The sequence below is a fragment of the Vitis vinifera genome, chromosome 12, assembly GCF_030704535.1.
Source record: "Vitis vinifera cultivar Pinot Noir 40024 chromosome 12, ASM3070453v1".
Lineage (NCBI taxonomy): Eukaryota > Viridiplantae > Streptophyta > Magnoliopsida > Vitales > Vitaceae > Vitis > Vitis vinifera.
In genome coordinates, this window is record NC_081816.1 from 9,577,500 (window position 1) to 9,592,145 (window position 14,646).

Here is a 14,646-nt window from a genome sequence, read left to right on the forward strand (position 1 = left end):
ATGCCCACTGAATTAATTACAGATCCGGCACATGCCCACCATCCACCACTCTGTAGTTCATCGATGGGGGATTTCACTCATGTAAAATAGGTAAGGTTCCATCTACGATTCTACAGCCATCTGCGGTACCATTCTTTTCACGGTAGTATAAAAAAGTAATAGAAGATGTTACTTATCAGGTTGATCGGCTGATATCGCGCATTAAAGGTTTCTGGCCCCAGCTACCCGAAATACCATTAGCCCCTTAGATTCCCCTCACCTCTCCACAAGCCTGTAAGATTAAAAGTTTCTCCTTTTTCGATGTGGGATTGAAGAAACAAGCTTCAATACTTTAAAACACGTACTCTTTACACTCTTCTTACAAATTGCACCACCATTAATATAATTATATATATTATCAAGTCCCATTATTTATAATCTAATATGATTTGCTTATACTTTTATATCTTAACTCTATTTATTTATATTATTATTCAACGGTTTAAGTCTAACTATACAAATTCAACGGTCCATATTTAAATTTTGATGGATATCATTATGGTACCCTAATAATTTTCAATACATAAATATATTTCTTTTGAACTCTAACTTCCTTGGTATTAACAATAGCACAAAGACATAAAATGAATCTAATTTGGATTCGACATTGCAAGGAATAAAACATTGAAATGACAATTGAAGAGTAATGCAATGGACAATGTCCACAAAAATTAGGACATCCCGTATCAATTAGAGAAAGAAATTCTCGTTATTTATAATATATGACTTATCTCATATGTTTAAATGTGCTTTTTAACACATCAACATTATTTTGCCAAAAATAGAAAAGTTCAACATAATAGAGTTAATCTTTCATTGAAAATACTTGATGGTGTTTTTATTCGAATTGAAATGAAAAATGGATGAAATGTTTCCCATGATTTTCATGAGGGTGTTGATCCAAATTGGTAGGTGGGCTAGCTTTTGTCCTTTTGCTCTTATTCTCTTAAAAGGCCAATGATCGAGGTCTAGAATTATAAAAAAATGGGTTGAGTCATGGACCCACAAAATTAAATTAAATAATTTGTTTCTTTCAATTCAAGGGTCATCCAAAGATTTCAGTTTTATGTATGAATTTCATAGGCTGATGAGAAAATGTTAGGTCCAAAGCATATGGCTAAAGTCTCCATCTAAAGTCAAAGTTCTTTTCAAGCACTCTACAGTGAATGAGCCTGACGTCGTCAATTTCCTTTCCATTTCCTTGTTTGGCTACCAAGAAAAAGGGCCAAGAAGCGTACCCTTCATATTTCTTATAATAAATCATAATAACAAGAACATTCTTTCATCATAGCCTCTCCACATAAAATCTAAAATATATCATAATGTAATTTATATTTGAAAAATAACATGTTCATAATAAATTTTATAAAAGTGCATAACTTTAAAAAACGTTTCTAATATTAGAAACTTTTTAAATATTAAAAATATTTTTTAAAATCACTGTTAAACGAATTCTAAATTTATATTTATTATTATTTATTTTAAAAATAAAAATAAAAATTATCTAATATTAATCCATTATTTTGTGAACTAAACATAGTTTTTTTTCTTTTTTTGTCCAAACAGGTTTTAACATTTAAAGAGTTGTCTTAAATTATTTTTATATAAAACAAAATCTTCTTGAAAGTGATATGTGTATTCAAAATAAAAAATAAAAAATTTGTTTGATTGAAAATTTGGGACCATGGGAAAATATCAAGAAAATATCAAGAATCAATGGGTGTTATACGAGGGTACAAGTGGTATTTTATCATGCTAGGTGGTTCATCCCCAACCAATGGTTATAGACAAATCTCACCTCCGGGTGACTCAATCAATTTGAAAAATTAGGACAATGGATTATTACCACAAGCAATGAGGGACGGCAGATGAGTGAAACGCAGCGTTTCGACGTGGTACGAGCGCCAACCAATGAAAACTCTCTACGTGGCACACGTTCAGTGCCGAAATATCAGTGAGCACCAAAAGTACCAGACAACTGAATCTCTTCGATCGTCTGTGACGCTAGCGCATCGTCCACCGTACTCCCTCCTTTCTCCTTCAACCTCTGCGATTCAGTTCTACTATTGGAGGTCCGCTACTGAATCTTTCTTCGTTCTACTCAGTGCTTTTTCTGTTTGGTTTCCGAGAATATTGAGGAAGTTTTGGTTTTTTTTTTTATTTATAAAAAGGAACTTGGAAGCCTTGTATTTTATTGTTTTTTTTCTGGTGTTTGGTTCCTCGGAAAGTATACAAGTCAACGTAGTTAAGCTGGCGTTTGAACCAAAACAGGGGAAAATGTGAGCACTGGATTTTTTTTTTCCCTCTTTCCTTCTCCTCGAGTTTCATGATCGGGAAGCGCAGCTTAAAGCTTCGATTGGAAATTGGTTTCTTAAGTAAATATTTGCTAGTTTGATTTAAGCGGATTGAAATTTTGTTTCTTAGGATTTAAATCGAAAACTCTTCCAGCGATTGATTATTTTTTGTATATTGCATTCGGTTGAAGATTCAGAACTATAGAAGAACCATGGTTCCATAACCATTGAGTGTTGGTTGATTTGACACTTGATATTTGTTTTGAACTTGAATCGTATGAGTTCTTTTAATGATTTAGTTTGGCTGTTGATAATTCTTTTTTGATGAATTTTAATTTTTCATTTCTGCTTATAGCTTATGTTAGTGTTCAATCATGGCCAGGTCTACAGGTGTTCTTTTACTAGATGGCGGCAATACTGGCTTCACACAGCTGCTATTGCCGCAATGTGGAGTTGATGAATCAAGGAAGAGCAGTAGAGAATCTCGGTTTCTCAAGCTCAATTTCTTCTGAGAATTTCTCAAAGTTCGAGAGGCCAACATGTCATCTGCCTATGGCTGATAAATCCTTTAGATTTCAAGTAGAGATGCGAAAGAGTGAATCGCCCGTGAACTTAGGTACAAATGGACGAGCTACTAAAATGGTTCCCACGAGTGAGATAGTGAAAAACAGAACCCCGCCCACCAAAAAAGTAGAAATAGTGAATGGCTCAAGCCGGGTTGTTAATGGAGCAAGCATAGTGAAGAGAGATACTGCATCTGCCCTGGTTAAGGCACCAAAAATTAAAGAATCTAGAGATCTCCCACCAGTGGAGGAGCTAAAGGTTCTGCCCTCTGATGAAGGTTTCAGCTGGGCCAATGAAAATTATAATTCCTGGCAAAGGTCTATAGATGTTTGGTCCTTTGTTATTTCTCTACGTCTTCGCATTCTGTTGGACAATGCAAAATGGGCATATTTAGGAGGTTTTACAGAAGATAAGCAGGTGAGTTTTGTTAATCCATTATGGCTGTGATCTTTTGCAGCTTGTTAAACTCCTAACCATGGTTGGATAATAGAGATCTGTTTCACTTGCTGCTTATGTCTACTATGCCCATTCTTCCACTTATTTATGGGTTATGTTGATTCAAAATATTTAGTTTACTTTTTTCACTCATAAAATTCTTTCTCATTCAGAAAAACAGAAGGCATAAAACTGCCTCATGGTTGCGGGAATGTGTTCTGCAACTTGGTCCAACTTTTATCAAACTTGGGCAGTTATCTTCAACAAGGTCAGATCTGTTTCCAAGAGAGTTTGTGGATGAGCTTGCCAAGTTGCAGGTATCCCTTTGTTGTAGGCTTTGTTTTCTTGCATTCATCTACTTCTGGATATGGATTCCCTAGCGTATGTGTAATTTTGTCCTTCACAATAAGCATGTTGGCTTATAATTTTATGAACGTCTCAGGATAGGGTACCTGCTTTTTCATCAAAAAAAGCAAGAGGCTTCATTGAGAGTGAACTGGGAGCTTCAATTAAAATATTGTTCAAGGAGTTTGAAGACCGGCCAATTGCTGCAGCTAGTCTTGGTCAGGTGTTTGCTCTGTGTTTAACTGTTTATATTCCATTCTGTTTTGGTCCAACCTTGGAGAATTATGAAATGTTTGTTCATTTTATCTTGACCTTACGTAGCTTAAAGGATACTAATTGCAATGTGGTATGATATCAAGAACAACCTCAGAGAGAAACTTTTTCATACAACAAATGGAAAAATTATTCAAGTTTAAAATGAAAAAGAAAAAAATAATACAAGTAAAGGTAAGAAAAGAAATAAATCAAGTTGGAAACTCCATGGCTAGAACAATGAGGGGGGGAGCATCTACAAGCTGATGGTTGCATATAAGAGCTGAATGATGAAGTTAGACTCTTGATAATTTGAACTGACCAATATTCTTGGATATTACTATTTCCTTCTTGCAAATTTTTGTCCCTTTTGCTGATTTGAATTTTGAAGAGTCCTTTTAGGTGCATCGGGCTGTCCTACATAATGGAGAGAAAGTTGTTGTGAAAGTTCAGAGGCCTGGTCTCAAGAAACTTTTTGACATCGACTTACGTAAGTGATGCACACTTTTATCATTCTCCCGTTGTTATCTTGTGGCTGTTTGTGATAATGAAATATACAAATAGTCCTTTTTTCACAGTATTGGAAGATCAGCATCATTTGGTTAGTATAGTTTTGTTTCATATGGACATGGAGTTGACTCCAATTCCATCTATTCCATTCATTTGCTTTCCTCAAATAGTTGGACTTGGTTCATGGCATCATGGACAATTAGTCAAAAGCCTATTACTGTTTATCTGATGATCGTTTTTAGATGTTGATAAAGCATAAAACTGACTAGATGACATGCGTTTATATTTACTGCCAGATGGAACTTTGAGGTTCCTAAATTGCAATTCAATAATTTTGGTTATTTTACTCAAATTTGATCCTTCCTTCCAGGAAATTTAAAGCTAATTGCAGAGTATTTTCAGAGAAGTGAAACCTTTGGTGGTCCCACAAGAGATTGGATTGGTATATATGAAGAATGTGCTACGTAAGTACAAAGCATCTATCAGTCATTTTGTGTGTTTGTCCTTTCTTTCTTTGGTAAGAATAGTTTTACATGCTGCAATGTGTAGCTCTGCTGGTAACATTTTATCATGAAGATGTTGCCCTGTATCCATAGAGTTGGTTCAAAATTTTATGAGCTGCAAGTTTATAGTTGCTGCTGGTCACTCTTGCATTTATTTGGCTTCAGGATTTTGTATCAAGAAATTGATTATATAAATGAAGGGAAGAATGCTGATAGATTCCGCCGGGATTTTCGAAATGTAAAGTGGGTTCGAGTACCTGTATGTTTCTATCTGCAAAACCTCATGATTATTATTATTATTATTATTATTATTATAATCTCATTGTAATGTAATTGAGTTGCGTACAGAGCAAATATTCTGTTCTTTTAAGTCTTTCTGATCCTTATTTTGAACCTTTTTTTTTTTCCCTCTTTGTAGCTGGTGTTTTGGGATTATACTGCCACAAAGGTGTTGACCTTGGAGTATGTTCCAGGTTTCAGTCTTAACTCATGATTTTAAGGGCTACAGAATTGATTTTATAGTAGTAGTAGTTGCCTATCAAAAAATTTTATAGTAGTAGTAGTTGATTTGATGTTACTTTTCTGAACAGGCATTAAGATAAATCGGCGGGATATGCTAGATGCACGGGGTTTTAATCGTTCTCGTATTGCATCACACGCTATTGAAGCATACTTAATTCAGGTTAAGGGCCATCTCCTGTCTAATTTTGATAAAACTTGAACCTTGTGATTAGTTCCTTGTGACATTCTTTGTGTAGATTATATGCACAAAGAAGAGTATGAGTTGCCTAATAATCCTCATGCATTTAAGCTATTGCTTGATAAATATTTCACTTAACTTTCTCTATGACTGAATAATTTTCTCTGGATTTGCTCATATATCAGATACTAAAAACGGGTTTCTTTCATGCTGATCCTCATCCCGGAAACCTTGCCATTGATGTTGATGAAGCAATTATCTACTATGACTTTGGTATGATGGGAGAAATCAAATCTTTCACACGGGAGAGATTGCTTGAACTTTTCTATGCAATTTATGAAAAAGATGCAAAAAAGGTTTGCTTTTACTTTCTCAATATTTATTTATTTATTTATTTTCATTTTAAAGATTTTTGTTCATTAGAACTGAGGGAAAAAAAATGTCAACTGCAACCTATTATTGCTACTTCTCTGGAATTATTTGATTCTATTTGTCTCTTGCATATGCATGCTCGCTGTTTCTTGTTCTACTTGTATGCTGCCACTTATTTTCCTCAAATTGTCTACACAGCTAAGAATTCATTTAGCCATCTCCAAGTAGTTGGGATTCAGGCTCTCTTTTTTCAGTCTTGAAATCAATGACTATCAACCTCAACCTCTATATGCCACTTTATTAGGGTTATCATTCATAATCCAATAAGAGGTTTTTGGACGATTTGGAAGGCAAGGAACAAAGTTGCCTTTGAGGAAGAAGAGCTGTCAATTCAAAGGCTTAAGATTTCTTTTGTATATTTTCTTTGGTCGGAGACAAAATTGTTTATAAAAGATGGTCCTTCGACTTTAGTTGATTTTATTGGTTGGGTGGGAACCCGCTGAGGGTGTGGGTCAGGCTGCTCCTCTGTCCTTGGCTTTCAGCTAGGGTGTGGGGGGTGTTTTCTTCCTTGTAATCTTTAAGCCACTGCTTTGGTGGTTTTTAATACAATTATCCTTTACATAAAATTAAAAAAAAAAAAAAAAAAAAAATTCCAATAAGAGGTTTTTTGGTTCCAAGTTGGAATGTCTGATCTTATGCACAGAGAAGTCTTAGATGGTACTTAGAATTTTGTTGGAATAGTCATAAATATGAACAAGCAAGAAGAATATATATCTATTAATCTATACAAATTCATGTGAAATTCGCTCTGTACTTTCATCAGGTATTGGACTTATGATTCTCTGGTAGGTTCACCTAGGAGCTCCCTTGGGCAAAAACATTTTCTTGATAAATTCTATTGATTATATTACCACAATAATCAGTGTTGATTGGAATTGGATCCCTGCATTCACTCATTATGATATCCCTTTTCTTCGTCCCTCTTTCTCTTCTCTTCTTCATTATTCCATCCTGAAAATACTGTAAGCCTGGCTGAATTGGGCTTAAACTGGCAAGCTGATATGTGCAGGTTATGCAAAGTCTTATAGATCTTGAAGCACTGCAACCCATGGGAGACATGTCACCGGTATGTCATCTTCATACTGTATATACCTATAAATGTCAGGATGAGAGCCCAACGCTCAATTACATCATCTTCTAATGATATATAGGTTTTCTAGGCACTCGTTTGCCCATCACTGAAATTTTTTTCCATTCTGTTCCTAGGTGAGGAGATCAGTGCAATTTTTCTTGGACAATTTGTTAAGTCAGACACCAGATCAGCAGCAGACTTTTGCTGCAATTGGTGAGGTATGCAAATATTTGATTAAAAACTGAATACTCATGTGAGCTCCTATTTGAAACAATTAATTTATTAATAGTGCACAGACAAAGACATGTGATCATTCAAACTTCTCATGCTTCAATAACTGGTAAAATGCCATTAGGCATAAAGAGGTCTCCAGTGGATCATTCACCATTGAAAACCACAAGAGAAGAATTTGCAAAAAAGAACAGTGTAGCATATAAGATTTGATTGGATTGACCAAAAATTGATCATGGCCATTCTTATCAGAAGGTCATTAGACTCGTTACATTGGAGGAAAGTGCATTATCAATTATTGTCTCTTAAGTATCAAGTGGTAGCTTAAGAAAGAATGAGAGCAGAAGACAATGTCCTAGTAGCCTTTTGTTCTTTCAAGTAAAGAATGTTAAGTCCTTTGACTATTTTGTGGAACATATGTTAAAGAATTGAGAATAACCCAAGCACCATGAATGCCTATGTTGCTAACTGCTACCTTGGTACACATTTAAATGAGGAAAGCATGAGATGATTGCTCAATTTTTTCACTTGGTCATTTTAAATGATCCCTCCATGTTCTCTTTAAGATTGATAAAGTAGGTCTTCTTTGTATTCTTATTACCATTTCAGGATTTGTTTGCTATAGCCACAGATCAGCCATTCCGTTTTCCATCTACCTTTACCTTTGTTCTGAGGGCATTTTCAACACTGGAAGGTGCTCTCTCTCTCTCTCTCTCTCTCTCTCTCTCTCTCTCTCTCTCTCTCTCTCTCTCTCTCTCTCTCTCTCTCTCTCTCTCTCTCTCTCTCTCTCTCTTTAACATGCACACATACAAATACATGCTTCCATAGCTTCATTTCCAAATTGAAAGTCACCAAATTCCACTTCTCCTCATAATAGATTTTGATGCCACCTGTTTGGAAACTCCGCTGTTATCTTGAAGTTTCTCTATGTACGCTTATACAAGTGTGTATATATGTGCTCATGCACATATGTTTATGTTTCTGTAAGTAGATGAGCACACTCATCCTGATTGAATTGCCCACTTCTGACTGACTTTTCTTATAGGAATTGGCTACTCACTTGATCCAGATTTTTCCTTTGTGAAGATTGCTGCACCTTATGCACAGGTTCCATTCATTTCCATGACAATTTTATGCATCTTTTTTCCTCATGTGCTTCTCTAATGTTTCTAGTTTAGCTCTAATTATTCACACCACATACAGGAGCTTTTAGATACACGACAGCAGCAGCGAAGTGGGCCACAACTTGTGCAGGAGATAAGGAAACAAGCAGACGATGTATTATACTCTCTTCCCTTCTCACTTCAGTTCCTTCTAAAAATTGATATTGCTTCCTTTTACATTCTGCGACACAACTATGATACACCATCAAAAGATTAAAATTCCCCCCTATGAACATGTTCAGGCCAGAACCTACACCATGTCTATGCCATACAGTGTACAGAGGATAGAAGAAATTGTGAAACAACTTGAATCAGGAGACCTGAAACTTCGAGTTCGAGTACTTGAGGTAGCTCATCCCCCGAATATTTTAGAAGAAATAATTACTCTTTGGTTGATACTATTTGTGGGAAGTTCTCAAGTGTGCCTGTTCTTGAGAGCTCAAACCCTCATGAGAAGAACTTGACATTGTTTTGGTTTGGGATTGAAAACAGTCTGAAAGAGCAGCCCGGAAGGCAACCATACTACAGATGGCTACCATGTACACAGTTTTAGGAGGTACCCTGCTGAACCTTGGCGTCACATTAGGCAATCAAGGCAGTCAAGTTATCGCAAATGGATCGTATGTTGGTGCAGGTAAACTGTTTTTAACCCCAAAAACTTTCACACTCAAATATTTCTTCCTCTTGCCTCTAGACATTTTCAAGTTTGCCTTCATCAACTTCCCTGTGGCTGAAATATCTGGTTTTATTAAAATGCAGGCGTTTTCTTGATATTGTTTATTAGGTCCATGCAAAGGGTGAAAAAGCTAGATAAATTTGAGAAGATGATATGATTTTCAATCCTGGAACTCATGGACAGTCTGTCTTAGTTGTAAAATAATTTAACCTTCGATTCTTGGTAATATAATTGTCCCAAAATTTTCAGACTTGCATACAGGAGCTCTATACACTACACGAAGGAAATGATTCAAGATGAAAAAAATCTATGCAACTGAAATCCAGATCTGTATGATTCTATACAGTGTATATCATAAACAGAACTTGAGATCAATGGAATAAATGCGCAACTTTGTTTTCTTTTTTCATTATTATTGTATTCTCCATTTTTTTTATTTTTATTTATTTTTTATTTTTTAAGGTTTTGGACAAGGCAATTAACAACCCTGATTCAAAACAAACAGTTTCAGAGAAAACTTAAAAGGCGCTGTTGGAAACTTGTGTCATGGTCAAGAACAGCCCAGAGATCTATACATGATGTTCAAAGGAATGGATGACCATCTTTTGAGCTTGTGTCATGACCAAGGGGAGCCTAGAGATCTATACATGACAAACAAAGCAGTGTATCTGACCTAATTTGTCAGTTTCTCAAAGGATTTCTCTGAATATAACAGCAAAGCCTTCTGCTACCTTCCATGAGTCGGAAGCTTGAATTGGCCTCAAAATGGCCACGAGGATTCTCGTCTTTTGGGTGCCAGCAACTGGGGAGTTTATTGGTCCATTCAAACCTGTAAAATATAATTATATTGGTTTTAAGCCAATGGTTTGCACAGGCAACAATTATCAAAAGAAATTTTTTATGGGAAAATCGGAATTGGTTATCTTACCCTTCCAACCCTTCAATTTTCCATTCCTTGGTTGTAAGCATCCACCATTATGGAAACAGAAAATTTTGAAACAGCTGTTTGGTGGGAAATAGAGTAGTGGCATCAATTACAACCAGCTAACTTCATTGTTGGGGGTTGTTCTTCATGCATTTGCTTGTCAGGGAGGTTAAATGATCTGATATGAAGCAGCAGATAGAGATCAATCAAAGATATCAATTAAATGAATTAAAAACCCTAACAATCCTGTAATGACCCTCTCACAACCCGTGTAAATATTGTTGGGTCAATCCAATGGACTCCCACGTTTTTAAAACATGTCTATAGTACCAGGATTTTTTTTCTTCTATCAGTTGTGGGAAACACATCCCTCCTCATATTCAACCTTTTTTTTTTTTTTGAGTTTACACATTCATTTAATACACCATCTCATGAGTATCCTTCTTTGGGATTACCAATTGATTAAAAGTAATAAATACATACAATAAAGCCCAAACTTGTGACATTATTGACCCAAAAGCTTATTTTTTAAATAGTGAACCAACAATATATATAAAGATGAGGATCCAATACAACTCAACTAATATTGACCATATCAGTTTAATTTTCAATAATTATAAAACTCATTTCTATTTGAGGATTATAAAAACTGACCTAATTGATTTGATTTTCACTTCCTTAGTATACTAACTAATAAAAACTGAACCAAACCAATATTCTAGTTTTATATCATTGGGTATGTGAAAGCCTTTTTGATACCACTTGTTGAGCCAATAAAAGCATTGAAACCATTCGTTGGGTCAACGAAAGCTCTATCTATGCAAATATATTAATGAAATAACATAAAAAATAAAGTTAATCACACACAAAGATAAACAAGGTTTTAACATGATTCAATTGTCTACCCCCACATATAAGAGATAACATTTTATAATAAAAATATTATGGACAAAAAAAATTCACTATTGCTTACCCCCAGATGATAAATAACATTATATAATAGAAAATATTATGCACATAAACAAATTCAACTATTTGGTCTCGAAACATTTCACATTTCTTCACTTTTTATATCTCCATCATGAACCACAAGCTCTTTTGCTTTGTTAAGTATCTCTCTCTTTCTTGAATCTCAATCTTGAAATGTGAACCCTCTTACTCCACCAGTTGTCACTCACGCTTCCTCACATCTCTATCAATCTATAATCTTCACAAACTCATATCTCTCTCATGATTTTTCTCCTCATGACATAGATTATTTATAGAGGTATTGCTATTAAAGAATGATTGAATTGAATTGGATCGTTTAAAAGAGAGCGATAAAAAAAATCAGAATCACCATTACTATGTTCACGTTCCATCACCGTTACTCTTTTATCGCTCTCTTTTAAACTATTCATCTACTTCATTGAGATCACTATGTGATCAAGTTTTTCACTGATTGCCGAATTTCACTTCGGGTTCTGGGTGTTGGCTTCTAAGTGCTACCTGCTGTTCATCGAAGTTGTTTTGGTGGTTCAATGGAGTCTACAAAAGTCATCAAGGTTAAATATGGGAACACACTAAGGCGTTTTAATGCATGCGTTGACGAAAATGGACAACTGGATCTTGATATCAAAGGATTAAGAGCAAAAGTCATCGCTCTCTTTAATCTTGTGCCTGATGCTGAATCTTACACTAACGTATATTGATGAAGATGGTGATGTGCAGTCATCTTATGGTGTATTCACGGGCACTATTCCTCGGACTTCCCAAGAAGAGGCTGCCCAGCAGTATGCAGTGCCAACCCAGTACCAGGTTAAACCGGACACCTTAGTGAATAAACCAATTAATAGTGATGTCCCTCTATTTGGAGGTGTGCCTTTACAAACATCAGAACGCCTGGTTCAGGAATCCCCAAGAGACTATTCTGGTAAACTTCCTGGTGTTGTTCCTAAGGAAGATACTGCAGAGTCTTGCATTTCATTTGATCATATGCGTCCAATTGATGAGAGGATGGAAAATCTAAGGGTAGGCCCTGCTGAAAATTTTGTTAATAGTGAGCAGAGTAAATCATCTACTAATAAACCTAGAAAGGAGGACGATCATACAGGGGATTTGCCTTCTACTCTTCAAGCCAGTTCTGCAACCATCCCTGGTGACAAGTGTAGCTCATCTTAGAATTCCAATCCATGCCATGGTCCAACTAACTGTTTGGTTCCTGAGGGTGATGATCTGCCTGCAACAGAAGTGAAGCAACTCCTAATATTTGCTGGTTCTGATGCAGCAAGAAACTTCTCATGGAGTCATCCTTGTGACACTACTGATGAGGAGCTCACATCAGTTGTAATGGAAAACTGTCAACATTCAGAGTTTCAGCATGGTTCTGAAAGGCTATTTTCTACCAGAAAAGTAATTTCTCCAACTTCTCAGGAAAGGCTATGTCGGGCTATGAATTCCACCGACTTGTGTGATAACCTGGAACCATACAAATGTAAAATTAAGTTACGCTTTGCAAAACGGACTGAGGGCAGGACTTCATCAGCAGAACCAAATTTTGTGAGAGATGAAGTAGATATTGGTCCGAGAGGGTGTGAACAAAGCAATAGAAATGAAGGCACTGTTATTTCCAAGCAGAGCATTAGGAGAAGAAAGAATGATATGAAATGTTCCCATCCTAAAGGCATTCTCAAGATTCCCCAGCTTTCTCGTGGGCTACCACATCTTAGCAATACATGTACCTCCAGCCAAAGTTATTCAGAGTGTCGTTGCATTCTCACAGAGACGGATGCATGACATTGAATGTCTTGCAACAAAGCTCACGAGAGAGTTGAAATCCACACACAGGACACAAAATCAAAACAACAACTCCATAGCTGCTTGGGCAGCAAACAGAACAAAACGCGAGTCACCTTCGAGCTATATATCCATGACATAACTGTCCTGCCCAAATAGTGCAAAGACAGCTATCGAAATTGTGAATCTCCTTGCTTGCCCCGCCTTTGATGTGATGTAGGCAATGAGACCCATTAAGAGCCAATTTGTGTTGATGATTATGAGGAAGAGGCTTTCCTTTTTGACATGTCATGATCATTATTAGCAAATGCTACATTTGTGTCTACATTCCCGAAGATTCTTAGAAGCAATCTTATCTTGGGTTATTCAACTGTGTCAATTTTCAGTCAGGCTCAGGAAATTATGAATTAAAAAGCTTAGGGTTCGGTCAAGATTTTGTTTTTGAAGGGTGGTTTGCCATTGTAGTTGAAATGGAAGACATCAAGAAAAAAAAAAAAAGAGTTTGAAATTATCCAAATCAGGGTTTAAACGGACTGAATTGACATTTGGCTCAAGTATTAAAGAAAGATCAGTGAATCTCTAGATTTGCGGCTGAGATGGCTAAAAGACTTAAAATTGTGAAAGGCAAAGTAACAGAGTTTCGAATTAAAGCATGCCTCAGGTTCCATGAAAAGGAGTTCAGGTTCCTTCAGCTGGACCTAGAAGCATTACTCCAGGTTATGCAGAGTCTTAAACAAGGAACTAGACAAGCAATTTTTATGATAAGAAACAACAGGCATAAATGAAAAATTCAGAGAGAGTGAGCAATAGTACATGGAACCTGATCTGAAACTGAGCCTTATGTCTCCACTAGAAGCTTCTGTTGATAATTCGGGTTGTGATCCTGAGAAACTAGAATTGAATTGAAGCCTCTTTTCAGATGAAGTGGCACACTGAAACCCAATGAACATGGGCTCTGAAACGAATACATTCAGTTTCTTTCTAGACAATCAGCGATCTGCAGAGTTCTCCCCATGCAATTCGTATCAGTAATGTAGTCTCAAGTACATCCCCGGACCTCACTTCAGCATCGACTATCTTGCATGAACAAACTTCATGATTCCAAACAATGGAATTCATAAAATCAACTCATACAAGATTAATTAGGGCTTTGGAAGGGGTCCCGACATTCACGATATTCTCTTCAATGTTGTTTGCTTGATAGCTGATTGATTGTGCTTCCTCTTTGTGGTACGTGAGATTATTTTGCACTTATTATTAAGCAACCTTGTTTCCCATAGAGGTGCTTTAGCTTGCTATCCAGGTACGCTCCTTCTCACCTATTTTCAAGAATTCTATGGACACGTATGTTATTGATGACTATATTCATACTTGATGTGATTCTTAGGTGCTTAGTTGTATGCTTGATTTGTTTGAATAAAACAAATGTTGTGTGTTATATTTCTATACTAACTTTGATGTTTTATAATAGCGTTTGAGAAACAGTTCAGGTACACACTTTGACTTTCTTTTATAATCATGATTTGACTTTTTGGCTTGACATGATAATTCTGAAATCACTTTAAACTATCTAGGTACCTTCAATCAATTAATCAATTGTCACATTCTCCTCGACTTAGCTAGTAGAGATCTCTTTAAGGCTCAGAGGGGTGCTACCTCTTATAGGTACCTTCCCAATAGGTAACCTGATCCCCGAACCTAGACTCGTGTTTTTTTAAAGACGCGTTTTT

The 14,646-nt window shown here is 36.1% G+C and overlaps 1 protein-coding gene across 1 annotated transcript; it reads left to right on the top strand.

The window, feature by feature from the left end:
* The first annotated feature begins 1,909 nt into the window (after positions 1-1,909).
* LOC100252764 (protein ACTIVITY OF BC1 COMPLEX KINASE 7, chloroplastic) lies at positions 1,910-9,625 on the top strand. The gene is made up of 18 exons (XM_002268092.5): positions 1,910-2,111; positions 2,716-3,314; positions 3,506-3,649; positions 3,775-3,900; positions 4,332-4,419; positions 4,810-4,903; positions 5,108-5,201; positions 5,361-5,415; positions 5,533-5,624; positions 5,828-5,998; positions 7,084-7,140; positions 7,281-7,364; positions 7,987-8,071; positions 8,423-8,484; positions 8,581-8,655; positions 8,783-8,887; positions 9,033-9,174; positions 9,300-9,625. Exons 2-18 carry the CDS (start codon positions 2,739-2,741, stop codon positions 9,371-9,373), a joined length of 2,124 nt encoding a protein of 707 aa, XP_002268128.2. The 5' UTR covers positions 1,910-2,111; positions 2,716-2,738; the 3' UTR covers positions 9,374-9,625.
* The last annotated feature ends 5,021 nt before the right edge of the window (positions 9,626-14,646 follow it).

Coding starts and splice junctions, on each gene's coding strand:
- LOC100252764 (XM_002268092.5), top strand. CDS start 2,739: ATGGCGGCAATACTGGCTTCACACAGCTGCTATTGCCGCAATGTGGAG. Junction 8,656..8,782: donor TAAGGAAACAAGCAGACGAT/GTATTATACTCT, acceptor GAACATGTTCAG/GCCAGAACCTACACCATGTC. Junction 9,175..9,299: donor TGGATCGTATGTTGGTGCAG/GTAAACTGTTTT, acceptor ATTAAAATGCAG/GCGTTTTCTTGATATTGTTT.